General features: G+C 38.9%; 1 protein-coding gene across 1 annotated transcript in view; it reads left to right on the top strand.

Annotated features, from left to right (window-relative positions):
* LOC122791394 (malignant fibrous histiocytoma-amplified sequence 1 homolog) overlaps nt 1-24531 on the top strand; it is a 1282214-nt gene that overhangs the window by 461568 nt on the left and 796115 nt on the right. Inside the window, exon 5 of the mRNA XM_044059133.1 lies at nt 9015-9205. Within this exon, the coding sequence (XP_043915068.1) occupies nt 9015-9205 (191 nt within the window). The remainder of the gene's footprint in view (nt 1-9014; nt 9206-24531) is intronic.

The following is a 24531-nucleotide window of genomic DNA, read 5'->3' on the forward strand; positions in this document are numbered from 1 at the left end:
TGTTTTTGCTCATTAATAAAATTAACATATTTAAATATGTGATGAGCATGTATACTCTGGTGCCTTGTCCTGAACAGATTCTATGCTTTGTACCCATTAGCTGACAGAATAGGCTCTGGCATTCCTGTGGTCTTGTAAAAGATAAAATGGGTTCTTAAAAAATGCATGGATAGGTAGATGAATGAGACATTAGTGTCATTTTACTGAGGTTTGTATGTTCAACAGTTTTTACACTCGCAGAAATGTGTCTTGCTTTCAGTGTTCACATTTGTATGCTACAAATTACTGCCATTCTTTGACAAATCACCTATACATAACTGACCTGTAATATAAAAAAACAGACATCTTTGTAGATTTCTGTGTTGAATAACACAATGTTTACAGTGTATATTTATCTGCTTTAGTTTTAAATTATTTAACTGTGAATATGATGAATAATGATGCAACTAAAATGTTTAAATAAGTTGTTATGCTGAAATATACATAATGGATAGGAAGATTGCTAATACAGTGCACAGTCCCATAGTTGTTTATGCACACTAGGTCTTGTATGTTGTCTGGATTAGTGAAATAGATTCACTAGACTCTGGTTTGTCTGCCATGAACAAGATCTATCCATCTGGTAGTGTATCGCATGAGTTGCGCAGCTGCTAAGGAACACCACATAATAGCTACTTCATGTCCCATATGCTAATCTCGTCCTGTTAATAATCCTAACGCCTATCGTAATCCCTAAAGTCAAAGGAACCAAATGCAAACAGCAGACCAAAAGTAAATCATCTTTAAAAAATACAGACCTATCACTGCTGCTTATTCACTACTATGGAACTGTGGATGAAGCTGTCTGAGATAGAGAAGATAAAATATGCCTCCTTTCTGAAAAAAAAAAAAAGGTACTCTTCAGCCAAAAATAGATAAATAAAAATCTAAAATTGTATGTGTGTGTGTGTGTGTGTGTGTGTGTGTGTGTGTGTATATATACACACACACACACACACACACACACACACATATGGGTCTACTTTAGTAGACCAAAGTTTCACTTACCTGACTCCAACTTGGCTGAGATGAAAGCCCTGACAACTTCAGAAGACAGACATCCGGAACACCAACTTTTCACGCGAGGTAAGTAACTGCGTGGTCATCCCGAATAAGAAAAATAAACAAAATAAAAGTAAACCCACCGAAGTGTGGGGCTTCGCTCCCAACACCCCCTAGCTAAATATACCAACTCCGAGATCGCACTACCGTGGGGGGGGGTAAGGGGCAAAGTCCAACAGGATAGCCAAGCGGTTACTTATCTTGCATGAAAAGCCGGTGCTCCGGATGTCAGTCTTCCGAACTTGTTGGTCCTTTCATCTTGGAAATTCCAGTGTCTGGTAAGTAAAACTTTGGTCTATATATATATACACACACACACACACACACACATATATATATATATATATATATATATATATATATATATATATGTGTGTGTGTGTGTGTGTGTGTAGATATATGCATGCAAATTTAGATAGATAGGATGATAGTGCTATTTCAAAGAAGAAAAGTTGAGAATTGTAAACCTTTTAGAGTGAATGGGAAGACAAAAAGTGTTTAAAAAAAAAAGGCCTTTACTTTACTGCACCATGATGGTGATGGATAACTGGTGGAACAATAATACTCATTAAGTAGGCCCTGTATTTGTGTGCGTCTGTGTGTTTGGGGAGAGGTATGAGTGTAGCTATAAAATCTCTATATGTCTTACATATACCACCCCACACATATAAAATCTACTTTCACTTACTTTTACTGTGCCACCAATGATCTGTCAGTCTTCTCTTTAGTACTGTTGGCTTTGCCTCTCCCCCACTGTCATACTAATACATGCAAACCCTAACCCTGCCCCTATCCACAACTTTACTCCTTAGCTTAGAAAAGTTACACAAGACATTCAGAAACACACCTCAGACAAGCACTGTGCACACACACACAGATTGTGAAATCTATCTCCTTACCTAGCCCTTACTCTTACCCTAACTCACAAACACTTGCACACACACACACACTCCCTCCGTGCCTAAGTTTTTGGTACATCCATAACTTTAGACAGACATTAGCATGTAAAATACATCTACATGCTGAAACAGATATTCCTCCTTTCAATGTATACAACACTCTAATGTGAGTGTACTTGCTCACAAGTGCACTTCACCAAATTTCCACACACGTTACTCTGTCAAACAAATGACAAATTGACAAAGTGAACGCAACCTTTATATATGTATGCATACACATTTACATACACTCGTGTATATTCATAAATCTGTATGCATGTTTATAGGTATGTGTATGTGTAGATACACACACACACACACACACACACACACACACACACACACACACACACACACACACACACACACACACACACACACACACGCAATGTATATATGCTTTTGTGTTTATCTAATGACTGCAGATGTTCACTGTAGATTACAAGAAGTGGCTATGGGTACAAATTCATGATGTTTGTCTTCAGTGATGGACCATTTTGTTTAATGTTTTATTAGGTTTCATTTTTACTACCAGCGTATGGTGATGGGGGCAAGCACCCAGTGCTTCCCATGTAGGAGACTTTGTTGTCTGTACCCTCTCACTTAGTATAACTACCTCCAGGGAGGTATTTGAATTTTGAATAAATAATTCACCACTGAAGATGGAGTCACTGAAAAGACTGATAGTGCTTGCAGTAAGTAGCTGCAAAGCTGTGGATCATCTCCCTAGCATTTCTATTGCAAAGCTGATAGTGTGGTTTGGAGTGTAGTGTCTTTATTTATTTTATTTATTTTACATTGGTTTACCAGGAAAGTCCGACTGGGCACAGGTCCTTTTTCAGTGGAGGCCCTGGGAGAAAAGATCCACATTTACAACAAAACAATTGTACAAAATTTCAAAACATTACACCAGAGAAGTAGCACATGTATACAGGGTAATACAGTGAGTTTTATTACATCAGTTTTACACATATAGACTAAGGTTACTACACATTTGTAATAATATTAGATACTAATATTTCTAACTACCACAAAACTTTATGTATGATTTACCACCATACCTATTACCCACAGAGCACAATCATAAAGTTTCCCTTATAAACAAACACATTCAAAAACTGAGAAAACTAATAATCTCATGCATATCAAAACTAGCCCTAAGTGGAGACAATCCACCCCAACCCTGGCCCTACCATCTCCAACCCCAGTCATCATAATCAGACTAGAAACCACAACTTCTCCCATATTGCAGCCAATAGAAAGCCAAGTGACTTCTTTCTACTAAGCCTAAATATTAGAAGCATATCCAACAAAGTCCATGAACTTCATGCCACCATAGACTTGTACTCCCCAGATATAGTCATCCTGACAGAAACCTGGCTAAAACCTCACATTACCAGTGAGCAAATACTCCCTACAGGTTACGGCATACTAAGAGTAGACCGGCTAAACAAAAAGGAGGTAGTGTAGCTATAATATTTAAACAACATCTAAACATCCAGATCTTAAAATCATCAGCTCCACAAATAGGCAATGAAGAAATAATATATACCAACCTCAAATTTAACCAAAACAAAACCATCAACATAATTGGATGCTACTTCCCACCTGGCCAAAACATCCCTCCACTAGAAAACCTCCTCAGCTAGTCTACCCACCATCTCCCCCAAGAAACTATAATCTTAGGTGATTTCAATATTGACTGGCAATCCTGTTCTGGCAACAATCCAACCCATCATGTACACCTTCATGGCTTCACCCAACTAGTCCAGTCACCAACCAGGATAAATAAAAACTCCAGCAAGCACACTACCCTGGACTGGATACTAGTCAGTAAGAGCCCCCAGTCATATATAGCAGGCTGCTTATCAGATAGCCTCAGTGATCACTCCCCAACATTCCTACTCAAAAAATACCTATACCAAGCTAAACCTGTCATCTACCGTCAAATACGTAAAAAACTAAACTTTAACCCACTCGCATTCATCTCATCCCTCAAAGAATGTAACTGGTATCCTCTAAAGTACCTCAGTCTAGATGACGCAGTTGAATTTTTTAATACTACCTTCCTGAACATCCTTAATTACCATGCCCCCATAAGATTTTCCAGAACCAAAGCACAACCCTCCCCATGGCTACAGAAAACCACTAAGTCAGAAATGAAAAACGGGGATAAAGCCTGGGAGTACTGGCGCAAAATCAAAACCCCCTCAGCTAGACAGAAATTCCTAGAACTACGCAATAGAGTCAAAAAAGCTAATAAAACAGGACAAATTCCAATACTACCAGTCTGCCCTAGACTCTTCACAACACAGCCCCAAACAATTCTGGTCCTCCATAAACTCCATCCTCCACCCAGGTAAAGTCAGTACCCCTCCTCCTAACATCCCTCACTCCTCAGAAAATATTGCTACCTCATTCAACACACACTTCACCCAAATCATACTATCACTAGCTAAACAACACAACCCCCCCCTCCCCTCCAACCCACACCTTCAACTAGTAATTTCACCACTGCCTTTTCTTTTTCTCCTGTACCTACATCCAACATCAAAACAATTCTTAACTAAACTTAAACCAACCAAATTAGCAGCAGACAACCTCCCAAGTGAATACCTACAAATCGCAGCTGATGCTCTGGCCTACCCAGTATCCATCTTGATTAACCGATCTCTGTCAGAAAGTTACGTTCCCATACTGTGGAAAGTATCACATATAATTCCCCTCCACAAAGGCGGACCCTCCGCAGAACTAACCAATTACCACCCCATAGCTATTCTCTCTCCACTCTCCAAAATACTAGAGAGATGCATACACTCTCAGGTCTCAGACTACCTCCTTACTAACAACCTCCTTTCCAGTACTCAGCATGGTTTCCGACCAAACCATAGCACCACCACTGCTTTACTCTCCTTTACTAACACTATTCTTCAGCATAAAAACAATGTCTCTCTCTCCTCTGCTACTTTCCTAGACCTATCTAAAGCATTTGACATGTCCCACACAAACAACTTATCTCTGTCCTCAATAACCTATCCTTCTCACAATCAGTCACCAACTGGTTTCAGAGTTTACTGTCTGACCGCCAACAATCCGTTGTATGGCAGAATGACATATCTCCCCAACTACCTGTCTCCATAGGGGTTCCCCAAGGATCCATCCTTGGACCCCTACTCTTCTCTGTGTACACCAATAATCTAGCCTCTGCCACCAAACATGGCACACTCGTACATCATCTGCTCAGCCCAGTCCCTACCAAAACTGCAAAAAGTCACACAGGAAGCCTTTTCCTCTGTTGAAACATGGTTATCCGATGCCCAATTAATACTCAGCCCAAACAAAACTAAACTACTCATCTTCCAACCCACCAAACATACTCAAAACAACTCTCACTTTAACATCACAGCAAAAGACAACACCACTATATACCCAACTGAACACACCAAATTTCTAGGAGTGGAAATAAACTAAAATTTGACATTCACATTTCCATGACCATAAAAAAAGTCCACAAAAAACTAGGAGCGTTATACAGAAATAAGCAATTTCTCACCAAAGCAGCAAAGATTTCAATAGCAAATTCCCACCTTATCTCCACCCTACTTTATGCCTCTCCAATATATACCAACCTAAGGCAATGTGATCTAAACAAGCTAGAGACCTGCTACAACAAAATTGCCAAATTTGCCACAGGGCCATCCTACCGTAGTCACCACTGTCTCTCACTTGCTGGACTGGGCTGGCTTGAACTCCCTCACCTGCTTCAGTGGTATCAACTCTCACTCGCCCACAAACTAGTAAACCATCCATTAAATGTCCCATCCCTCCAGAATCTACTCCAACCCTATCACACCACCAGACCACTAAGATCCAGCAACAAAAATCACTTGCAGATCACTAAAGCCAATAACTCTGCTGGTGAAGCACTATTCTCTTGCGCCATAGCCAAATTATGGAACTCACTCCCACCCACAATTACCTCCATACCATCATGCACCCACTTCAGAAGTTTACTAAAAGCACATCTAAAAACATGCTGGCTATGCCCTTGCAGCTCCCACTCTAATATCATCCACCCCATCCAACCACTACCTTTCTTTCCACTCCACTAACTACCTTGATTATAGCAAGCTCAGATGCTCATAAGCCTAGTACTTATTATACAGCAGGAACTTCTCATTGTAACATTTGTTAATGTCTGTTATGTACTTCACAGATAAAGATTCTAGTTGTCTACTGATGTACTTTGTTCTTCATCTGTAAATATGTTGTAAGTAATTGCTATGTTAAATTGTTAATCGCTATGTAATCCAATGTAACTACTGTGTTTATTTTACTGTGGAGCTTTTCTCCCCGGGTCTTCGCTAAAAATGGACCTACGGCCAGTCGGACACTCCCGGCCAACAAATTTAAATAAATAAATAAATAAATGTGCATAGCTGTGGAGAGATAGCACAGGTAATTAATAATATATTATCTGGGAGAGATAATAGTAAAGAGATAATAGACCAATAACTAATTAAGAAAACCTGCAAGAAGTTTTGGGGGCAGAGACTGAGTCAGATTAATTATTGCAAAGGAAAGGATGGGTGGAGAAGATAAGCAGAAGAAGGAAGACAGGATAGGAGAGTTAGATAATGGGGGGGGGGGTTTGCAGGAAGGAACTCATAAAATGTCCTTCTATTCGTGCTATGGTAAGAATTTACGCAACTATTCTTTATCCAGGATTGGTGCACAAACATAGCTTTGTATTCAATAAATGAGATTTGAGTTTTTTTTTTTTTTAAACTGCAGAGCATTTGTAGTTGCACGTATAGCTGTCGGCAATGAGTTCCAGATTTTGGCTGTGCATGTTGATTAGAGGGAATCTCCAGTGACATTATTGGATTTGTTAACTTTTAAGAAGGATTTATTATTTGTGCGTAAAGACCAGGTACTAGTGTAGGAGAGTAGAAGTTTTTGCAGAGCAGGTTTTTTCAGGTTGATCTAGAAGTGCATGGGCCAAGCTAAGTTGGTTGTAAGTTAAGAGCTGGGGTTGTTCTAGCCAGTTAAGTTGTTTGAGTGCAAGGCAATGATGTGTTGTAAAGTTGGACTCTGTTGCAAACTTTGAGATCTTATTATAGCAGTTATCTAATTTTGGTAGGTCTGTTTTTTTTTTTTTTTTAAAAGATTTGTCAGAATAGGTGAGGCATATAGGAGTATGGACATCAGGTGTGTTCTTGCAGTGGTGGCCTTCGTGCTGTTGGTTAGTTATTGCCTATTTCTGTAAAGAATACCAAGTTTTTTATTTACTTTCTTGACTGTCTGGGCTATGTGTAGATCGAATTTCATAGCTATGTCCATAACAGCACCCAGAAGTTTAGTCTGGGAAACAGGAGAGATGGTGGAATTGTCTTTAGATTGATCTTAAGGGGGGAGAGAGGCAATCTATAGCTCTAGAGAGTTGGACTATCATGAGTTTAGTCTTATTGGGGTTAGAATAAGGTGAGCTTCAGAAAGCCACGTTTCAGCTGCAGAGGAGGACTGCTGCATTAGTAATTGTTGCTGTTGCAGTGATGATGCTGCGTGTATTAATGTAGAATCATTTGCATATTGGACTGGGAGGCATGCAGGGTAGCAGTGTGTAAATTGTTAGTTAAAAGGAGGGGGCCTAGAATGGGAACCTTGCGGTACACCTAGAGTAGTGGGCAGTAGAGGCGATGCACTTTGTTGCCATTTTACAGCTTGCTGGCGCTCTGTTAAGTAGTCTTTGAACCAAGTAAGTGTGGATTTGACTAAGGTTTAGTTCTAAGAGTACTTCGATAAGTTTGTTATGAGAGACTGTATTGAATGCTTTTGATATATCTAGAAAGATGGAGGATACTATTTTACCGTTGTTCCTATGCTGATTAATGATCATTGTGAAACTCATTATGGTGTAAGTAGTATTGTGGTAGGGATCCATGTTGGGTTTTGGACAGCAGATTGTTATCAAGGAGATACTGTATAATTTGTAAGTGGATGCATCTTTCTCAGAGGTGACAATAGAGCTATTGGCCTGTAATTGGACAGTTCTAATGACTTTCTCCCTTTGTGTAGCTGAATGATGTGCTAGATTTTCCAGAATGCTGATATCTTTTGTTTGGAGATGGATCGTTTTATTAAGATGGATACTGGGTAGGAGATGGCATCAGCAGCCAATTTGAGATATTCAACTGGTAGGTTATCAGCTGCTAGGGGTGTTGGTTTGAGTTTTTTCAGTATTTTTTTTTTATACTGTCTGTACAGGTTGGAAATTAAAGGTGCTGCTGTCTGGACTTGCTTTGAGAATTTCTGTAGATGCGGTGGAATTGTTAATATTTATGAGGGCTAGTATGGACTCTGTGAAATACTTATTAAATTGCATAGCTATAGAGCCCGAGTTGTTAGTGGTTGTAGGGGTGGGAGTGCTAGTGTTTCCAAGTTGTAATTGTTTCCAAGTTAATTTTATTAATAGCGGACCAAAACTTCTCAGGATTGTTTTAATGTTTAGCTTGAATATTTTGATTAATTTTAATTAATTTTGTTCTGTTTGATTTATTAGCTTTATTTCTAAGCTCTTGATATGCCTGTTTAGTCACTTTTGTTTTGCTTTTTTGCACAGATTCCAGGCTTTATCTCTCTCTCTCTCTTAATAGTGACCGGGTTCCTTTTGTTAACCATGGAGCATAGCTAGCTTTTATTCTTATTATTCTTATGGGAGCTAGTCTATTCAGAATGTTTAGGAAAGTTAAGTTAAAGTATTCCGTAGCTTCCTGTAGGGGGAGATGTTTCAGTGGTGCCCAATTACAGAGTTAAAGGGTGTATGTAGTAGGGATGTATGTAGTAAACATCTAGCCAGTTAACAACACTGAAGCTATTAGAAACAGATACAAATCTTATTTTGCTTTATACTGAATTTAAATGTAAATTGCTTTCATGATTTCATTACAGAATATTCTTTTAATATTGCTTTAGGTATGATGTCGCTTGATGAGTTATTCAGTAGCCTTGGCAAAAAGGAAAAGCTGGGAAAAGTAGAGAAAGAAGTTCTTAAAGATATACTGCGGTATCTGCATCGTACTGGCTTGATTGTTTGGTATGAAGAGATTGACATGCTTGCTAATAAAGTTTTTGTCAAGCCTGGATTTCTTATAGAACTGTTTAAGGTAAGTGACATTAGAAAAAAAAGCAGTCTCAAATAGAATGATTTTAGGTAGTTTACACATTTAGATTCAGTAAACATATGGTTACAGACATTAAGAACTGACTGTTAAGAAAGAGATTCATTTATCCAGAAAATGTAGGAAGTGAATTATTTGCTAAAATAAGCACTTTGTTGAGAAGACAGGGAGTCCTTGAAATGATAACCACCAAGTAGCATCTTTAAAAGCTGTTATCAGATAAGGAATAAATAAAATGGTCATAACATGTCTACATTTGAAATCTTAGCTCTATTTTAGTTTTTCTTCATCTGTTTTTTAAAATAGCACCACATTCTGTCTACTTTTTGATTGTTCCTTACAGACCAGGCGATTAGCACACACTGAGTAACAAAGGGGAGTGTGCAAAGCTAAAGTGTGTACTTGCTAGATAGGCTTAGAGTACCAGTATGCTTAGCTTTGAAATAATGACCCTGTAGTCTAAGACTAATGACATGGTGGGAGCTACTGCCAGTGGCTTTATTAATTTTTTGTTTTAAACTGTTCATGCTATATAATAGAGCAGGGCATTACTCTGGCAACAACACAGGGCAAACGAATTACAGACAGATGTACAGTTCAAGAGCTATGACAAACGAATGTGGTGGCCATGATATGCTGTTTTTTCTCTTTCAGAGTTCTTATAGATATAGTGCTCAGTAGCAGTTAATTAAGCTGAGTCAGGAGTTAGGAGCAGGTGTAGGTGTTAATCTGCATTAATGGGTCTGAGTCAATTAGCAGGATCTTTGATGTACGCCAAAACTGGATTTAAACCCTGACAGTAGTGGTAGCCACATAAAACAAAGTTCATTCCTGACCATTTGCAAGCTCAGGTTAGGTCTACTGATTGAAAAAACAAAAAATTTGCCCTAGGACTGCTTTCTGTACTACTAATGGGAAACTGGCTAAGCTTAAAATGGCTCACAATGGCAGCTAGCCTGGTACTTACCTATGAACCTATTAGAAAGTCTCATGAGTTACATTAGTGTAATATAAACATACTAATGAAATGAGAACTATTTACAACTATTTACCAATCCTGCTTATGGATTTACTGCAAATTGTGAGTGCTGAGAGGCAGAAGGGAGATGTGAAAGTGTAGATAGAAAAGAGAAAAAAAACTCAGTGAGACATATGCTGGTATTCATAGTTTGGGGCTTCATGTACGACTTACGGTTATCTGCAAATGGCAGCTCTACACAGATATGCTAACAAGGTCAGCAAAAGTAATTTGCAATGAATATAGAAAAGCTAAGTCATTTTGAAAATATACCTACTTCTTGCAAAAGAGTTGTTGTTGTGTCTCCTTCAGATTTTCACGGTTAGGGGTCGCCACAGCCGAACTCCGGTCCGCTAATGATTGGCAGTAGATTTTTATGTGCCGAGTTGCCGGCCCTGATGCACAACCTTCAACGAAGATACGTCCATTCACACATGTCTCCACACAGAAGACGCTCTAGCTGAGAATCGAACAGGACAACGTCTTACTGTGAGGCGACAATGCTACTGCAGCACAAAGAGTAAGTTGTGTAAAGTTCAGCATTATGAAGTTGCAAATTACTTTGCAAAAACATGACAGTTCATGTTACTTTTTTCCCCCTCATATGTAGCAGGTGTGTGTAACTAAGTGCAGTCACACTTAAAACTTGTAAAGAAATCTGAGGACTGCACAGTGCTTAAAATGGATATTTTAGGAAAGAAAAACAGTTTATAATATTTTATATAGAGGTATCCTTTTGTGGACATCCTGACAGTTTCATTAAAGAATAGAAAGGGGAGATAGGGAAGATTGAAAAGGGGAGACAAAGGGGGGAGCACAGAGGGGAATCTTTTTTTTTATTTTAGAGGGCAGTATGGGTGGGAAATAGGTAAGCGGGTGTAGGAGAAAGGATAAGGGAAGAAGGGCTGAGGAAGTACCAGCTGGAGTCCATGTCCACAGAGCCTTAAACATGTCCACTGCCAGATGGTGTTGCAATGGAGGACACTGATGTTAAGAGGGATAAGGGCCTGTGCTGATGCAGTGGTTAACACCAACTAGGAGAGTTTGTCTTCTATGTACTGAAGAGAAGCTTTGACTGGCTGAATTGTCCTGTCCACTACCTCCATCAGTACATCCTCTACCAAGCCCCAAAGCCCCTTTTGGATGATGCTTGCCAAGTTGCCATTTACAGGACTGCCTGCATGACTGGTGCTTCCACCCCAACCTATGATGTCCCCAGTCAGGTGGAGGATGATCTGTCCCTAGCCTGGGAGGGGCATGCCTGGCCTGCTCCTGAGGGATTTGAAGCTATAAAAAACAACAATAAATGGGGAAGGAACAAATCAATAATGTTGAAAGAAATGCGTAATCAAAAAAAGAAAACAGAGAAAAAGGGGTGAGGAGAGACAAAATAGAAAGTGCACAATAAATATATACATAATGTTTACATGGCATTTCATATACTATTGAAATGTTAAGGTAAAATCTTTATTGAAGTAAAACTTGTGCATGGAAAGTGCTAATGCATACAGTGAGAGTAGTCATTTCTGAAGTGCTTCAGTACTTGGGAAGAATGATATGAGAAGTATTTATGCATACTTCAGATGAATTCATATGGCAAGGACTTGTGACTTCTTGAAAAGGAGTGTGTATCTCTCCAGTTATGTACATACAATACATTCAGCAGAAATATTAAAAACACCCTTTGTAATTAGAAGTAATCGGGTTAAAAGCAGTAACACTTGAATTGTAATGGTTTCAGTTGCATTTCTTTCATTTGCAAGACTGTAAACATAATCTTATTACCAGTACAGAAAGAGTTGTATAAAGAGTATAGCAGTTGTACACACACTCATTTTTCTTCCTTTTTATAGTAATATAATGATTTCAAATCTATTTTTATGCTTCCTGTACATATTATGAACTAGTAAGACAAAATTCTTTGGACTTCATTTATATGTACCATAAGATTCTACTAGTCTTTCTACTTTTCACTGTCGTTGCCAACAGTTATATTCTATTTTTTCCTCAGCTGTAATTAAAAGAAAGAAGGCAGTTCTTGTTTATCTGTATTTTCACACACACACACACACACACACACACACACACACACACACACACACACACACACTCTTGTGCAAGCAATAACTTCTTTTTGTTTTTTTTTTTTCTGTTTTTTGCATAAAATACATATGCATAGCTGTAAGAATGTGTACAATACTGTGCCAATATTTCTTGTCATACAAGAGAAAAATAAGTATGAACTGTGTGGAATATTTTCAAAATGCTATGCTGTACATGCAACACTGTGTTTGGATATAACTTATTCAAAAAATAGCAGTTCATGGAAGTTTGCATTTCCTTTGCTGTACAAATGTGTCTGATTTGTTTGGTAATGTAGAAGTAAAACATTTGTCAGTAAAGTTTGTGTTGGTCATTCACTTGGAACAGCAACCCCCCACATCTCCCCTCCAACCTCCATTAACTAGGGCGTGTTATCTCAGACTTCAGCCATGTTGTACGTGCAGGTAGAAATACCTTTGAACAAATAACTGTGTTAAGCAACTGCTTTAGTTATATGTGTATGGCTTCCACAAAACTGGCTTCATGTAATGTAACTGTTATTTTATGCTATAGTTCACAGGTTCATGGGTGTATACTAGGGCTAATGAACAGAAAAACCTTTTTAAGCCTAGTCCTGCATCCCAAATCTCTGACAAGTTCTGGTACTCTTGATAAGTGTAAACAGGGGCTTGGGAGTTTAAACATTTTACAAGCAGGGGCCTGGGTTATGAACCATTTATAAGGCTCCCTATGTCTATTGGAGACATAGGGGCCAAATCAGAGATTAATTTCTTGTTTTCCATCCCGTTGTCCAAGTTATGCTTGAATTGGGCTAAGGATGAACTCTGCTTCACATGGATGAAGAGCCTGTTCCAAAGAAAGGGTGGTGTCAACTCTTTAAAATGGGTAATTCTGATGCTGTTTGTTTTGCAGATATGTAGGAGGTCCATCAGGGGTAGATGACTTCCTGAAGGATACTGTTATGCATTTCGTGGTATGTAGTTTTAATCTAGGGCTCTGATACAAGTTATTTGTCTGTCTCATCCCTTCCTGGAGAACATTAGTGTTGGTGAAAGATTCTGTGACTGCTTCTAATTTGTTCTTCTTTCGGCTTTTCCTGGTTAGGGTTCGCCACAGCAGAACGCCGGTCTGCTAATGATTGGCAGTTGATTTTTACGGTGCCGAGGTGCCAGCCTGACGCCCAACCCTCAATGAAGGCACGCCCATTCACGCATGTCTTTCGAACGCCACTCGACCACAGGGAGGACATGCAGACTCCACACAGAAGGCGCTCCAGCCAAGAATTGAACGGGAGAACCTCTTGCTGTGAGGCGACAATGCTACCGCTGCACCACCGGGGCAGTCTGATAATGCCTTGTATGTCAGGCTTAGAGCTCCCCATAACAGCCTCTAGGAGACAGAATACAGGGATAGGGCTTTAAAGCTGTCTGCATAGGACATGTTACTTACACCCTGCACTCTTTTAGTGAGGAACCTCTGTGGGCACTCCACCTGTTGGATATGCCTGGTTAGGTACATACCAAATGGGGCATTGTACTCAATGATAGGTCTGATGAGTGCTGAATAGAGTGGAACAGTGACCTCTTTGGACCTAGATGCCTTACCTTTGTTTACAAGTTGCACAATGCAGAATTATTTCCTCACTACTGTAGACATGTGATGGTCAAAGTCTAGATTAATGTCTCTGTGTATCCCTAAGTCCCTGACTACTGGGTTGACTCTTAGGGGTGTGTTGTGAGTGTGATAGTTACCAGGGGTAGATGACTTCCTGAAGGATACTGTTATGCATTTCGTGGTATGTAGTTTTAATCTAGGGCTCTGATACAAGTTATTTGTCTGTCTCATCCCTTCCTGGAGAACATTAGTGTTGGTGAAAGATTCTGTGACTGCTTCTAATTTGCAATTATCTTCAAATTTGGTCAGCCAGAGACCCTTGGCATTGGCCTTGACTTCAGAGAATTAAATGCCAAAAAGGAGCAGGCTCGGGACAGATCCTTGAGGGGCTGTGCTTGTGATTGTCTTCTTTGTAGAAGTGGACTACCCAATTCTAATTTCCAGGGTCTGGTCTTTGAGTCAATTGGCTATCCACTTGGTGACATAAGAGTTTATACCTAACCTCTTCAGTTTGTCAACAGTGCCCAAGTTGGGGTATTGTGTCCTATAACTTGGCCAGGTCAAGGTAGGCGGTGTGAACCGTTTTTCCCTCATCCATTGCTTTGGTGACCTTCTCAAACAAGTCCAACAGGTTGAGTAAGCATGATCTGCCCTTGACAAAACCAAATTGGGTTTGGTCCAGTATTTGTAGGTTTGCTATATCATTGTTGATCCATCCATTCATCCACATCCCCTTTTCCCATTTTTTCACATGGGGTCAGGGTGTCACTTCAACAGTGACAATATGAGACTAGTAAGACTTATGGGTCTGTAGTTTCCAGGGTCTGTAGATGGCCCACCTTTATGCAGAGGGATGATTGTTGCTGTTCTCCATTCTTGAGGCATGAAGCCTGTTTGAAGACTGCAGTTATACAGCAATTCCAGAGGGCCTGATAGGTCATGTTTCATGCTGTTTAGAAGGCATCCTGTGATATTGTGTGGGCCTATTGATGCAGTGTTCTTAGACTTGGAGAGACAATGTTGAGAGCCTGTCCCCTAGAGTTAGTAAGTGGAGTTATATTTCATAGTTTTGCATAAGGTGGGGTTGAGGGGGGAGAGATGGGTAAAGTTAGAGCTGAATTTGTCTGCCAATAGGTTTGCTGTATCTTCTGGCTGGTTTACTATCAATATAATGAAGTGCACCATATCGCCTGTCAGAAGGTCGAATGGAAGGGTACAAAAAGTCAAAACTGTGAACGCAAATCCTGTTGACTCCGAAACGTCGACACATAGCTTGTGTTCGCAGTTTTGAGCTTTGGTGTTTTGAATTGGATCGCACTACAGTGGGGATTGAGAAAGCTACCCTTTTCCTCACTGTACTGTGATCTTGGAGTTAGAATATATAAATTAGTAGGAGGTGTGAGGGGTTCTTGGGGGCTTGCCCTCCTGCAAAACAGTAGAAATATGTCTGAATTTAAAATGGTGTATTTTTCAGATGGAGAGCAGTCCAGTCACTGTCGAATGTTGATTGTTGCTTTCTGAACGAATTGACATTCTGAGCAGTTGGCTTGATGTTGTTTGTTGTTCCGGTTCAGGGATGTGACCATTCGTGATTAGGGCTTTCAATATTTTGATAGTAAACCCTTCTGGCTCAGTGTAAGTGGTTCCACTAACAATGAGCTCTGCAAACCATTATGCATTCTCTTTCAGGTTGCAGACTTAGCTAAAAAATGCCTTGTGGTTGTCCTTTGCATGGGAGGCCAAATTTACCTCAAATTTGCTGTTAGACTTTATTTGTCCTTTGAGTTGTTTTGTTTGATAAGGTGCTTTTGTTCCTGCTGGATGCTACGCCTCCTAATTTTTGCCATGATTTTCTTTCTTCTGTTTTACAGCCTATTGATGTTGTGTTTCCACCCGGGTGGCTTGTTTTTTTTTTTTTGGGGGGGGAGGTTAGTTTTGTACTTCTTCCTCATAGGTACAGCTGTCTCTGTGCAGCTAGTAATAAATTTGAATGCGTAATTGTAATTTTAATTTCATTATTTATAAATCCATTAACAAATACTTCTTCTTTTAACACAGTACTTGATTTACAGAGCTAAATGTACAGATTATTTTAATAAATTTGTCACATTTGTATACAGTATTAAAATATGATAACACATTACTCTTTTGCATTTCTTTTAAAAAGATGCATGTGTGATTACAAACACGCTCATGATTTAATATAGCAATAACCCACGCCTGGGTGTGGGTAATGCTGGATTTACCCATGGTTGGCATGGTTTGGTCCCGAGGGCGACCAAACAAAGCCAACCGTGGGTAAATACAGCATTACCCACACCCAGGCGTGGGTTATTGCTATTATACCATGACATTATTTAAGAAAAGAAACTATTACTTTTCTTAAATAATGGCATAATATAATGCCTGTTTACTGCCCTTCCGCAGATGTCTGGCATCCGCGGCAGTTCTGATGTACTGGGCGCTTGCGCAGTACATCAGAGCTGTGGGCAAAAGCAACGGAGAAAGCAAGATCTCCGTTGCTTTTTTTACTGTTCGCTATGTTAAATGGGTTTAACATAGTGAGACAGCTTTAAAATAAGCAACGGAGATGTCCGTTGCTTATTTTAAAACTGTCTCGCTATGTTAAACCCATTTAACATAGCGAAACAGTAAAAAAAGCAACGGAGATCTTGCTTTCTCCGTTGCTTTTTTTTTAAAACCTGTCTCGCTATGTTAAATGGGTTTAGCATAGCGAGACAGCTTTAAAATAAGCAACTGAGATCTCGTCTCGCTATGTTAAACCCATTTAACATAGCGAGACAGTGTTTTAAAAGTAGAGTTATACTAATGGAAAAAAGTCTGGGCGACCGGACCTTTTTCCATTAGTATAACTCGATTTACAATGTGCACACTGGCCAATCAGCATGCACGTTTTGGGGGGGTCATGGTATAATCTGCATTTTATAGTAGCATTACAAGTAATATTTTCAGATACACGTATCTTTCTTAAAAATACCTTTAATTATGCCAACTTGTTAAACTGTTTTTTTTTTTTTTTTAATCTGTAATATGACTCATTTAAGAAATGGCATCTTTTTACTTCTCATTGCTACCTGGTTTACTGACTTGGCCAGCTGGTTAGTGTATATTTCTGCAAATCACTGTAACAGTGACAACTCTGCTGGATGGAGCAGGTTATACTGGTCAGGGTTGACAGGTGTTCACCCAGCTCCTGAAAGATATTGATTTACTTCCACATACTGTGTCTTGTGCATGCCTGTACCTTATCCTGATACTAATCATTGAGAAAGTAGGACATTATCATGGTCTCCTTATTGGACCAGCTAGGAGTGTGGCTTTATGCCTTCACAGGTGCTGCCATCTTTTGAAGCGTTAGAACTCCAATGAGGAATTTATGGTCAATGATTTATCAATCAGGGTTAGAACCACTCCCTGTGGGGTATGGCATGACTTTAACTAAACTTTTTTTTACTAGCAGGTGCATTACAATAGCTATTGATGTTGTTGTCAAGTTTGGTTTAACCAAAAACTACTCTGATTTCCCTTAAGAAAAAAAAATGTGACTGTTACCTTTCCCTTCTATGCTTGATTAAAATAGAAATATATGATTAATAATTTCTATTGATAATACTTATTGGTAAAGGGTTTTTTTGTACCCTAACACCAGTATGTGTCATTTAGTACAGCAGGTTTTATTTATTTATTTGAGGATAGTGGAAATAAATGTCACTATGTTTGTAATATAATGTTTGTTATATGAAGTTATGATTTGTTTGAGGTGCTAGGGTATGATGCACAGTGTTGGATGAGGAGGGATTACACTTCGGATTGCTGCAGACTTTACATTTAGATGACTGCATTTTTTTTAACTACATTATCATTTTTGCTAGTCTGGGGCCATTTGTTCATTCCCATGGCAAGCTTGGGATAGTTGTGAAGTGCTGCGGACAGTCAGTCTGATGTCTGGTCATGTTACTTTGGCCACATGTTCATGACTGTCGAAAAGCCGAAATTCACCAATAGATCTTGTGATACGTTTGTGTACAACTACATTTTATAGAGATGAATGTAAATTAGCATAACTTGCATATAATTCATGTAAATGGCCCTGAATTTTCTCCAGTAAGTTATACAGTGCCATATTATTTCGCCAGTAGCTGAAATATGCGGCAAAAGCATTAGGATACCGCAGACTTGCTACAGAAAGAAATTATTTTTAAAAATATCATAATTTAATAAGAAACACTTAAAAATATAATTTCATTATTGGATTAAGTTTCATTTGTAATTAACTTACATGTATGATGTGCATTTTATGATAGTATTGACAGATTGGTAGATTTGGTGTCATTTTGAGGCTGGAGTTCATGACAGCAGCAGTGGAAATGATTCCTTATGCTAGAAAATTATCATTACTGTGGTATAATTTACTGATTGTGCATAAATAGGTATGAATGCAATAGTTTACTACAGTGGTTCTGTAGTGCTGAGGATATTAACAGGCATGTGTGATGCAACTGGTAGTTTTGGAGCGATAGTGAAGAATGAAAAAATTACAATACGATCAGTACATGACAATGGCAGATGGTAGAGCAAGGATACTTCTTGTGACAAAAACAATTACATTCATGACCTGAATGAACTATATAGGTAAGGCATCACAATTTTATGTTTTTATTGAGATTTCTGTATGTAATTATATGGTTTGTGTTAAGTAACATTTTATTTAATGTGGGTGGCAGGAAGACTTGGCTAGCATTTTATACTGTAAAAGCTGATTACATCCAAATATTGTCACATTTTCTGACTGTGGCTGCATTTTTTTCCACATGTAGTACTGATGGAAAATAAGGGAATCAAAGCAGCAAAAGGATAACTTCAGCCATGAAGAAAATTGTGTCCTCATGGCAGCGCTTAGGACATACGGGAAACCTCTTTCTGGTATATTTCATACACTCCATATTAGCGTTCATCTACACTTAGCAGAACCTCACATTCAAGGTCACAATTGTGGTCATGCAGCACTTTCATATCAGTGGCAGCAGAATCGCCTGCATCAAGTAGGTTACAACGTCTGATCAACTCACCTTACGGTTCTCATGGAAGCCCCTCCTCAAAATCACTTGCACTATCTAAAGGAGATGTGTATGACTCATTTGATCTTGAATTCTGTGAATCCGCTTAAAAACCCAGTTGTCTGTTTAACTGGAATGGGGTTTGGGTAGTTGGGGGGACAAGTTTGCAAATGTAGGCATTTCATCCCTGCAGACAAAGGTAATGCTACATGGATTACCCTTCCTGTCGGTGGCAGGTACCTACAACATAAAAGTAGTAGTGCACAAATATTTTCAGAAGTGTAGCCTAACCAAATGGCACATTAAAGTGAGTATCCTGCCATGTAAACTTGCACTGCTGCCACTTCACATGCCCTACTGCATGGATGATAGTTTGTTTTTGTAATCAGAAATGATTGTGTAGGACAGCATAAAGCTAATCTGATATACAGTACAACAGAATAATCTAAGAAGAAATGCATAACATAAAAAAAAGTAGAAATCATTTTTCTTGCATTTGCAATGCGTTAACTTGGGGAGTATTTCATTGCTGACGACATTCATTACTTTTGCATAATGGAAGTATCTTAAAGCACAACTTATTCATGAAAACAGGCAAAAATGTGAAGTATTTTTCATATGATACTTTTCAACATCACTGAACAGGAGTCATTGAGCACTCCGACATGACAGTAACATGAGTATTTTTTATAACAGATAATGGATAAGAGAGAATGCCAGACGAACAGTGACAACAGAGACCATGCACCGCACAGCATAGCCCACAGATATCACTACATGCATCAGTTATACTCTTTTTCAAGAAAGGAAACCCTAACCTGAATGTCACGGTCCATAGTTGTGGATTAGATCCTGCCTCTTTACTTGTGAAACTGCATGCTATGCATGAGCTTGCAGCATGGGGTCCCTTACTACTGTTACCAGCTGGTCATCATTAGTCGTAGTTGGGCTGGAACTGGGACTGCAGTGATAGCATGGGATACTTCATCACCAGACTGGCTCATAATCATGTTGTACAGAATGCAACATGCAGTAAATAACTTGCATGCAGTACCTGGGTCATACCGAAGGGCACCCCCAGACTTATCCAGGCACCTGAAATTGCTCTTCAGGATGCCAAAGACCCTCTAGATAACAGTATGGGTCTGAGACAGGGATTTGTTATATGTCTGCTCTGCATCTCCACTTAGCTTTCTCACTGGTGTCGAGAGCCATGGCTCCAGTGGATATTCAGTATTCCCCTGGAGAAAAAAAAAGGAGAAAGAAGGGGTGGGGGACAAAAAATAGTCTTCATCAATACATTTTAACATGAATAACTACTTAAGTTGAAAGATTTTTCTTATACTATACTTGTCAACAAGACGGCCACTGAGCATCCTGCCATGCAGGAAGAGGCTATAGAGTGAGCTAGTGTGCCAGATATGGAATCATGTGCACTGCCAAGATACTGAGCAGAGATGTTGGTGTTGCAGTTGGTGGTATGGCAGCCCTTTTATTGCATTAATGCTGCCCCTGTGGACCAGGAGAGGCCCTAATTGCAACATGAGCGCAGTCTGTTGGATTGAATACATAAGGGGAAATGTGCTAGCCCATAAAAGGCATTCTTGGTCTTGAGGGGCCACTGAGAAATAGATGTAGTGATCCACACATCCCAAGAGTACATCCAAGAACTGCTGCAGTGTCCTTGAGGCAGAAGCTTGTGAGATCCCCAGTGTGTCTCCAGTCTGTCTCTGGAAGGTCCATGTAGCAAGTATAGTGAGAGCTATACATACTTTACTGTCCACAGGGATAGGACGCCCATGCATTCCTCCAGTGACCCTATGGGGGTCAAACATACCCATTAAGATCCTTATAATGTCCCTATCACTCTAAACCTATCAAGGATTTCCTGATTATCAAAGTTGCAGTGATTAATCCTTTGCTTACATTTTTGCCTTCTTGGCCGCTGGGCATAAGAAGTTTTGGACTAGCCAAGGCAAGCAACTCATACTTGGAAATAACAAAGTTAGCAGCAAGTGACAGCATTTCTTTTGATTGGAACTCTGATATATTTAGTGAGGCTTCTCTTTATATAGCTCACCTGTGACCAGCAAGGAAAAGTTGGAAAATTTGACTATGAATCGCAAATGGTGTAAAACATATTTCATTAGCGTATGAAAAGTTACATCACTCTTTATTTACATCTTGTTATTTGCATTTTTGCATAAACACATTTGAGATTATTGTGCATTAGTATAAATGGCCTCTGTGAATCGCAGCTCAGCTGCACTTATCCACGAATGTTGGGGATAGCCTCAGTGCATTTGGAAAAATAACTATGAATACCGGCTATAACTTGGTTATGTAATAGTTATTAAAGCTTCTCTCATTTTATTCCTAAGTCCGAAAACATAAAAAAAAACACACTGAAGAAGAATCCAGCAAAACATGTTTAATAAAATATTTAGCTCTTTCATCCTTTAGTTGAAACAAGAAGACTTCTAAACAAGATCACTTGTGGACTAGTCAAGATTTTAACAATATTCGCGGTGGTACGGCAGTAGCGTTGTCACCTCACAGCAAGAGGTTCTCCCGTTTGATTCTCGGCTTGGTTTGGGAGTGCCTTCTGTGTGTAGTCTGCATGTCCTCCCCGCGGTTGGGTAGCGTTCAAAAGACATGCATGTGTAAATGGGCGTGCCTTCGTTGAAGGTTGGGCGTCGAGCTGGCCACATCGGCGTTTCGTAAAAATCTACTGCCAGTCATTAGCGGACTGGAGTTCCGCTGTGGCAACCCCTTACTGGGAAAAAGCCGAAAGACAAACAAACATTTAGTCACATGACTGTAATCAACCAGTCAATCTAAAGTAACAGTATCCCTTTAAAATGATCTGTTAAATAAAATAATAGTGAAGTTGTGCACCAACTATGCACAAAATGCATAGAATTAAAGTGCTGTGGCTTTAAGCTTCAGAATGTGCTCCTTTTGTTAACTGAACCTTTCAAACCAGGAGCTTCTTTGGAGTTTTTGTAATTTAATTTCAGCTGCCATTGCAGCTTTGTTTTCTAATAAACTTTCTGCATCACCACTTTTTTCCATTTCTGTACTATAAATTTAAAAAAATACAGAACTATTTAATGTTTGAAAACCTTCAAACATGTATGTTTTTATAATGTACGTGCATAATGTATTGTTTAGCATTGGTTGTAATTTTTTCCTCGGTACACACTTTTGCTTGTGTATTCTCTTTGACAGCTTGTTATGCATCTTGCTAATGGATCTCACAAACTGCAACATAAACCACATGCATGGAGTAATAATTACATTGTTTGGTTGTGCCAAATTTTATTTTATATGAGGAAAAGTGGTATCAGGACTAGTGCAAATAAAGTGACATTGTGTGCAAAACAATGGTATGTCCATGACCACTTTTGTGTTATACAGACTCAAGATTCTCTATAGGTATCATTCTGCCATAATGATTTCAGGTTGCAGCCTTTCCTATAATAAAACAGATGTTTTTCATCTACTGCTTTAAAAATGTAGACATGTCCACTTCAAAATTTTTCAGCTGTTTTAACTTGTTTGCATTTATTAGCTCTCAGTTAATGAAGTATCAAGTTCCTAAGAGCAGGTAGGCTGGACTGTAATTGCCTGGAGTTCTGAGCCAAAGTTAAAATTAAATGCGAAAAATAATTTAAATTAAGCAAGTAAAGCAGCTTTTTACTGTTCATATCTAATTTAAATAATTTTCTCAAAAGTTAAACTGCTTTTTCACAGCACTGAATACTGTGACTTCAGTACAGTTGTGCTACATTTTAACAACAGCACTATGTATTGTCTGTCTTTCAGGTGCCATAGGCTTGAATGTGACAATGCAGCCCAGACAGTTAGCTCTACAGGCATTAAACAGAACATAGCACAATTTGTTGTCTTGGAGTAAATACTTTTATTTGTATCTCTGATACCCTGTGAGACTATACTCTACAACAAAGGCTGTGTTATAATTATCTGTATTCTTCATATTTGTATGACTTGTCAGTAAACAAGATAGATTGCATATATTTAGTCTGTTGTTTTCACTACTTTTCAAAATTGTGTCCAATTTTTCATTACTGTGACATGTACTCAAGAACAGTTATTTCAAAACTACAAATTTTCCATAAGCCTAAAATCTTCATCTGTACATTTTGAAAAATCGAATAACCTGACTTTATCATATTGTCTTTAACATAATTAAGATAGCAACTAATAGCATGTAAAGAATCACTGGTAATAGTCTTGTCTTTGCTGTTGAACAGAACTTCTGAAAATCTGCACAAATCTTTGTGTTAAAAACTTTATATTATTTTTAGAAACAGTTGCTGAAAATTTTGAGAAATTAACAGAGTAATTTTAACTAACGCAAAAATTCATCAAATTGTGTTAATGAATCAGTCCAGATGAGAAAATTATCAGTAAAATGAGTATAAGATCTTTATTGAAGAATTCAGTAAGAAATGCATACTTGTCTCTCCCATTTATCAAAGACAATTTTAGATAAATTTGGGGTTATCGCTGCACCCACTGCAAGCTCTGTGATTTGATGACAGTAATTATTCCTAAAGACAAAAAACAAGTGTTTGAAAGCTGTTACATGTAACAGGTAGGAATAATAACTTAACATAATGACAGCACTTTCTATATTATCTTTAAAATGTAAATGGCCTCACAGGTACAGTGGATATAAAATGTGTACATACCCCTGTTAAAATGCCATTTTTTGTGATATAAAAATTGAGACCACAATAAATCATTTCAAAACTTTTCCCACCTTTAATGTGACCTATAACCTGTACAATTCAATTGAAAAAAAAAATTTTTAGGGGGAAAAATGTAAAAAATAAAAAAAAGTACAATACTACTACTATTTCTTTTGGCTGTTCCCGTTGGGGTCACTACAGCAGATCATCAATTTCCATATTTTCCTGTCCTCTGCATCTTGCTCTGTCACACAACCCACCTGCATGTCCTCTCTCACCACATCCATAAACCTTATCTTAGGCCTTCTTCTTTTCCTCTTACCTAGCAGCTCCATCCTTAACATCCTTTTTCCAATATACCCAGCATCCCTCCTCAGCACATGTCCAAACCAATGCAATCTTGCCTTTCTGGCTTTGTCTCTAAACCATCCAACCTGGGCTGACTCTCTAATATACTTATTCCTAATCCTGTCCACCCTCGTCACACCCAGTGCAAATCTTAACATCTTTAACTCTGCCACCTCCAGCTCTGACTCCTGCCTTTTTGTCAGTGCCACTGTCTCCAACCCCTATAACATAGCTGATCTCATTACCCTCTTGAAGACCTTCTCTTTCACTCATACTGGTACTCTTCTGTCACAAATCACCCCGACACACTTCTCCACCCTGCCTGTACTGTCTTCTTCATCTCCCTTCCACACTCGCCATTACTCTGAACTGTTGATCCCAAGTATTTAAACTCATCCACCTTCATCAACTCTACTCCCCATTACTCTGAACTGTTGATCCCAAGTATTTAAACTCATCTGCCTTCGTCAA

The sequence above is a fragment of the Protopterus annectens genome, chromosome 17.part0 (genome assembly GCF_019279795.1).
Source record: "Protopterus annectens isolate FY-2018-M chromosome 17.part0, PAN1.0, whole genome shotgun sequence".
In the NCBI taxonomy this organism is placed as follows: domain Eukaryota; kingdom Metazoa; phylum Chordata; order Ceratodontiformes; family Protopteridae; genus Protopterus; species Protopterus annectens.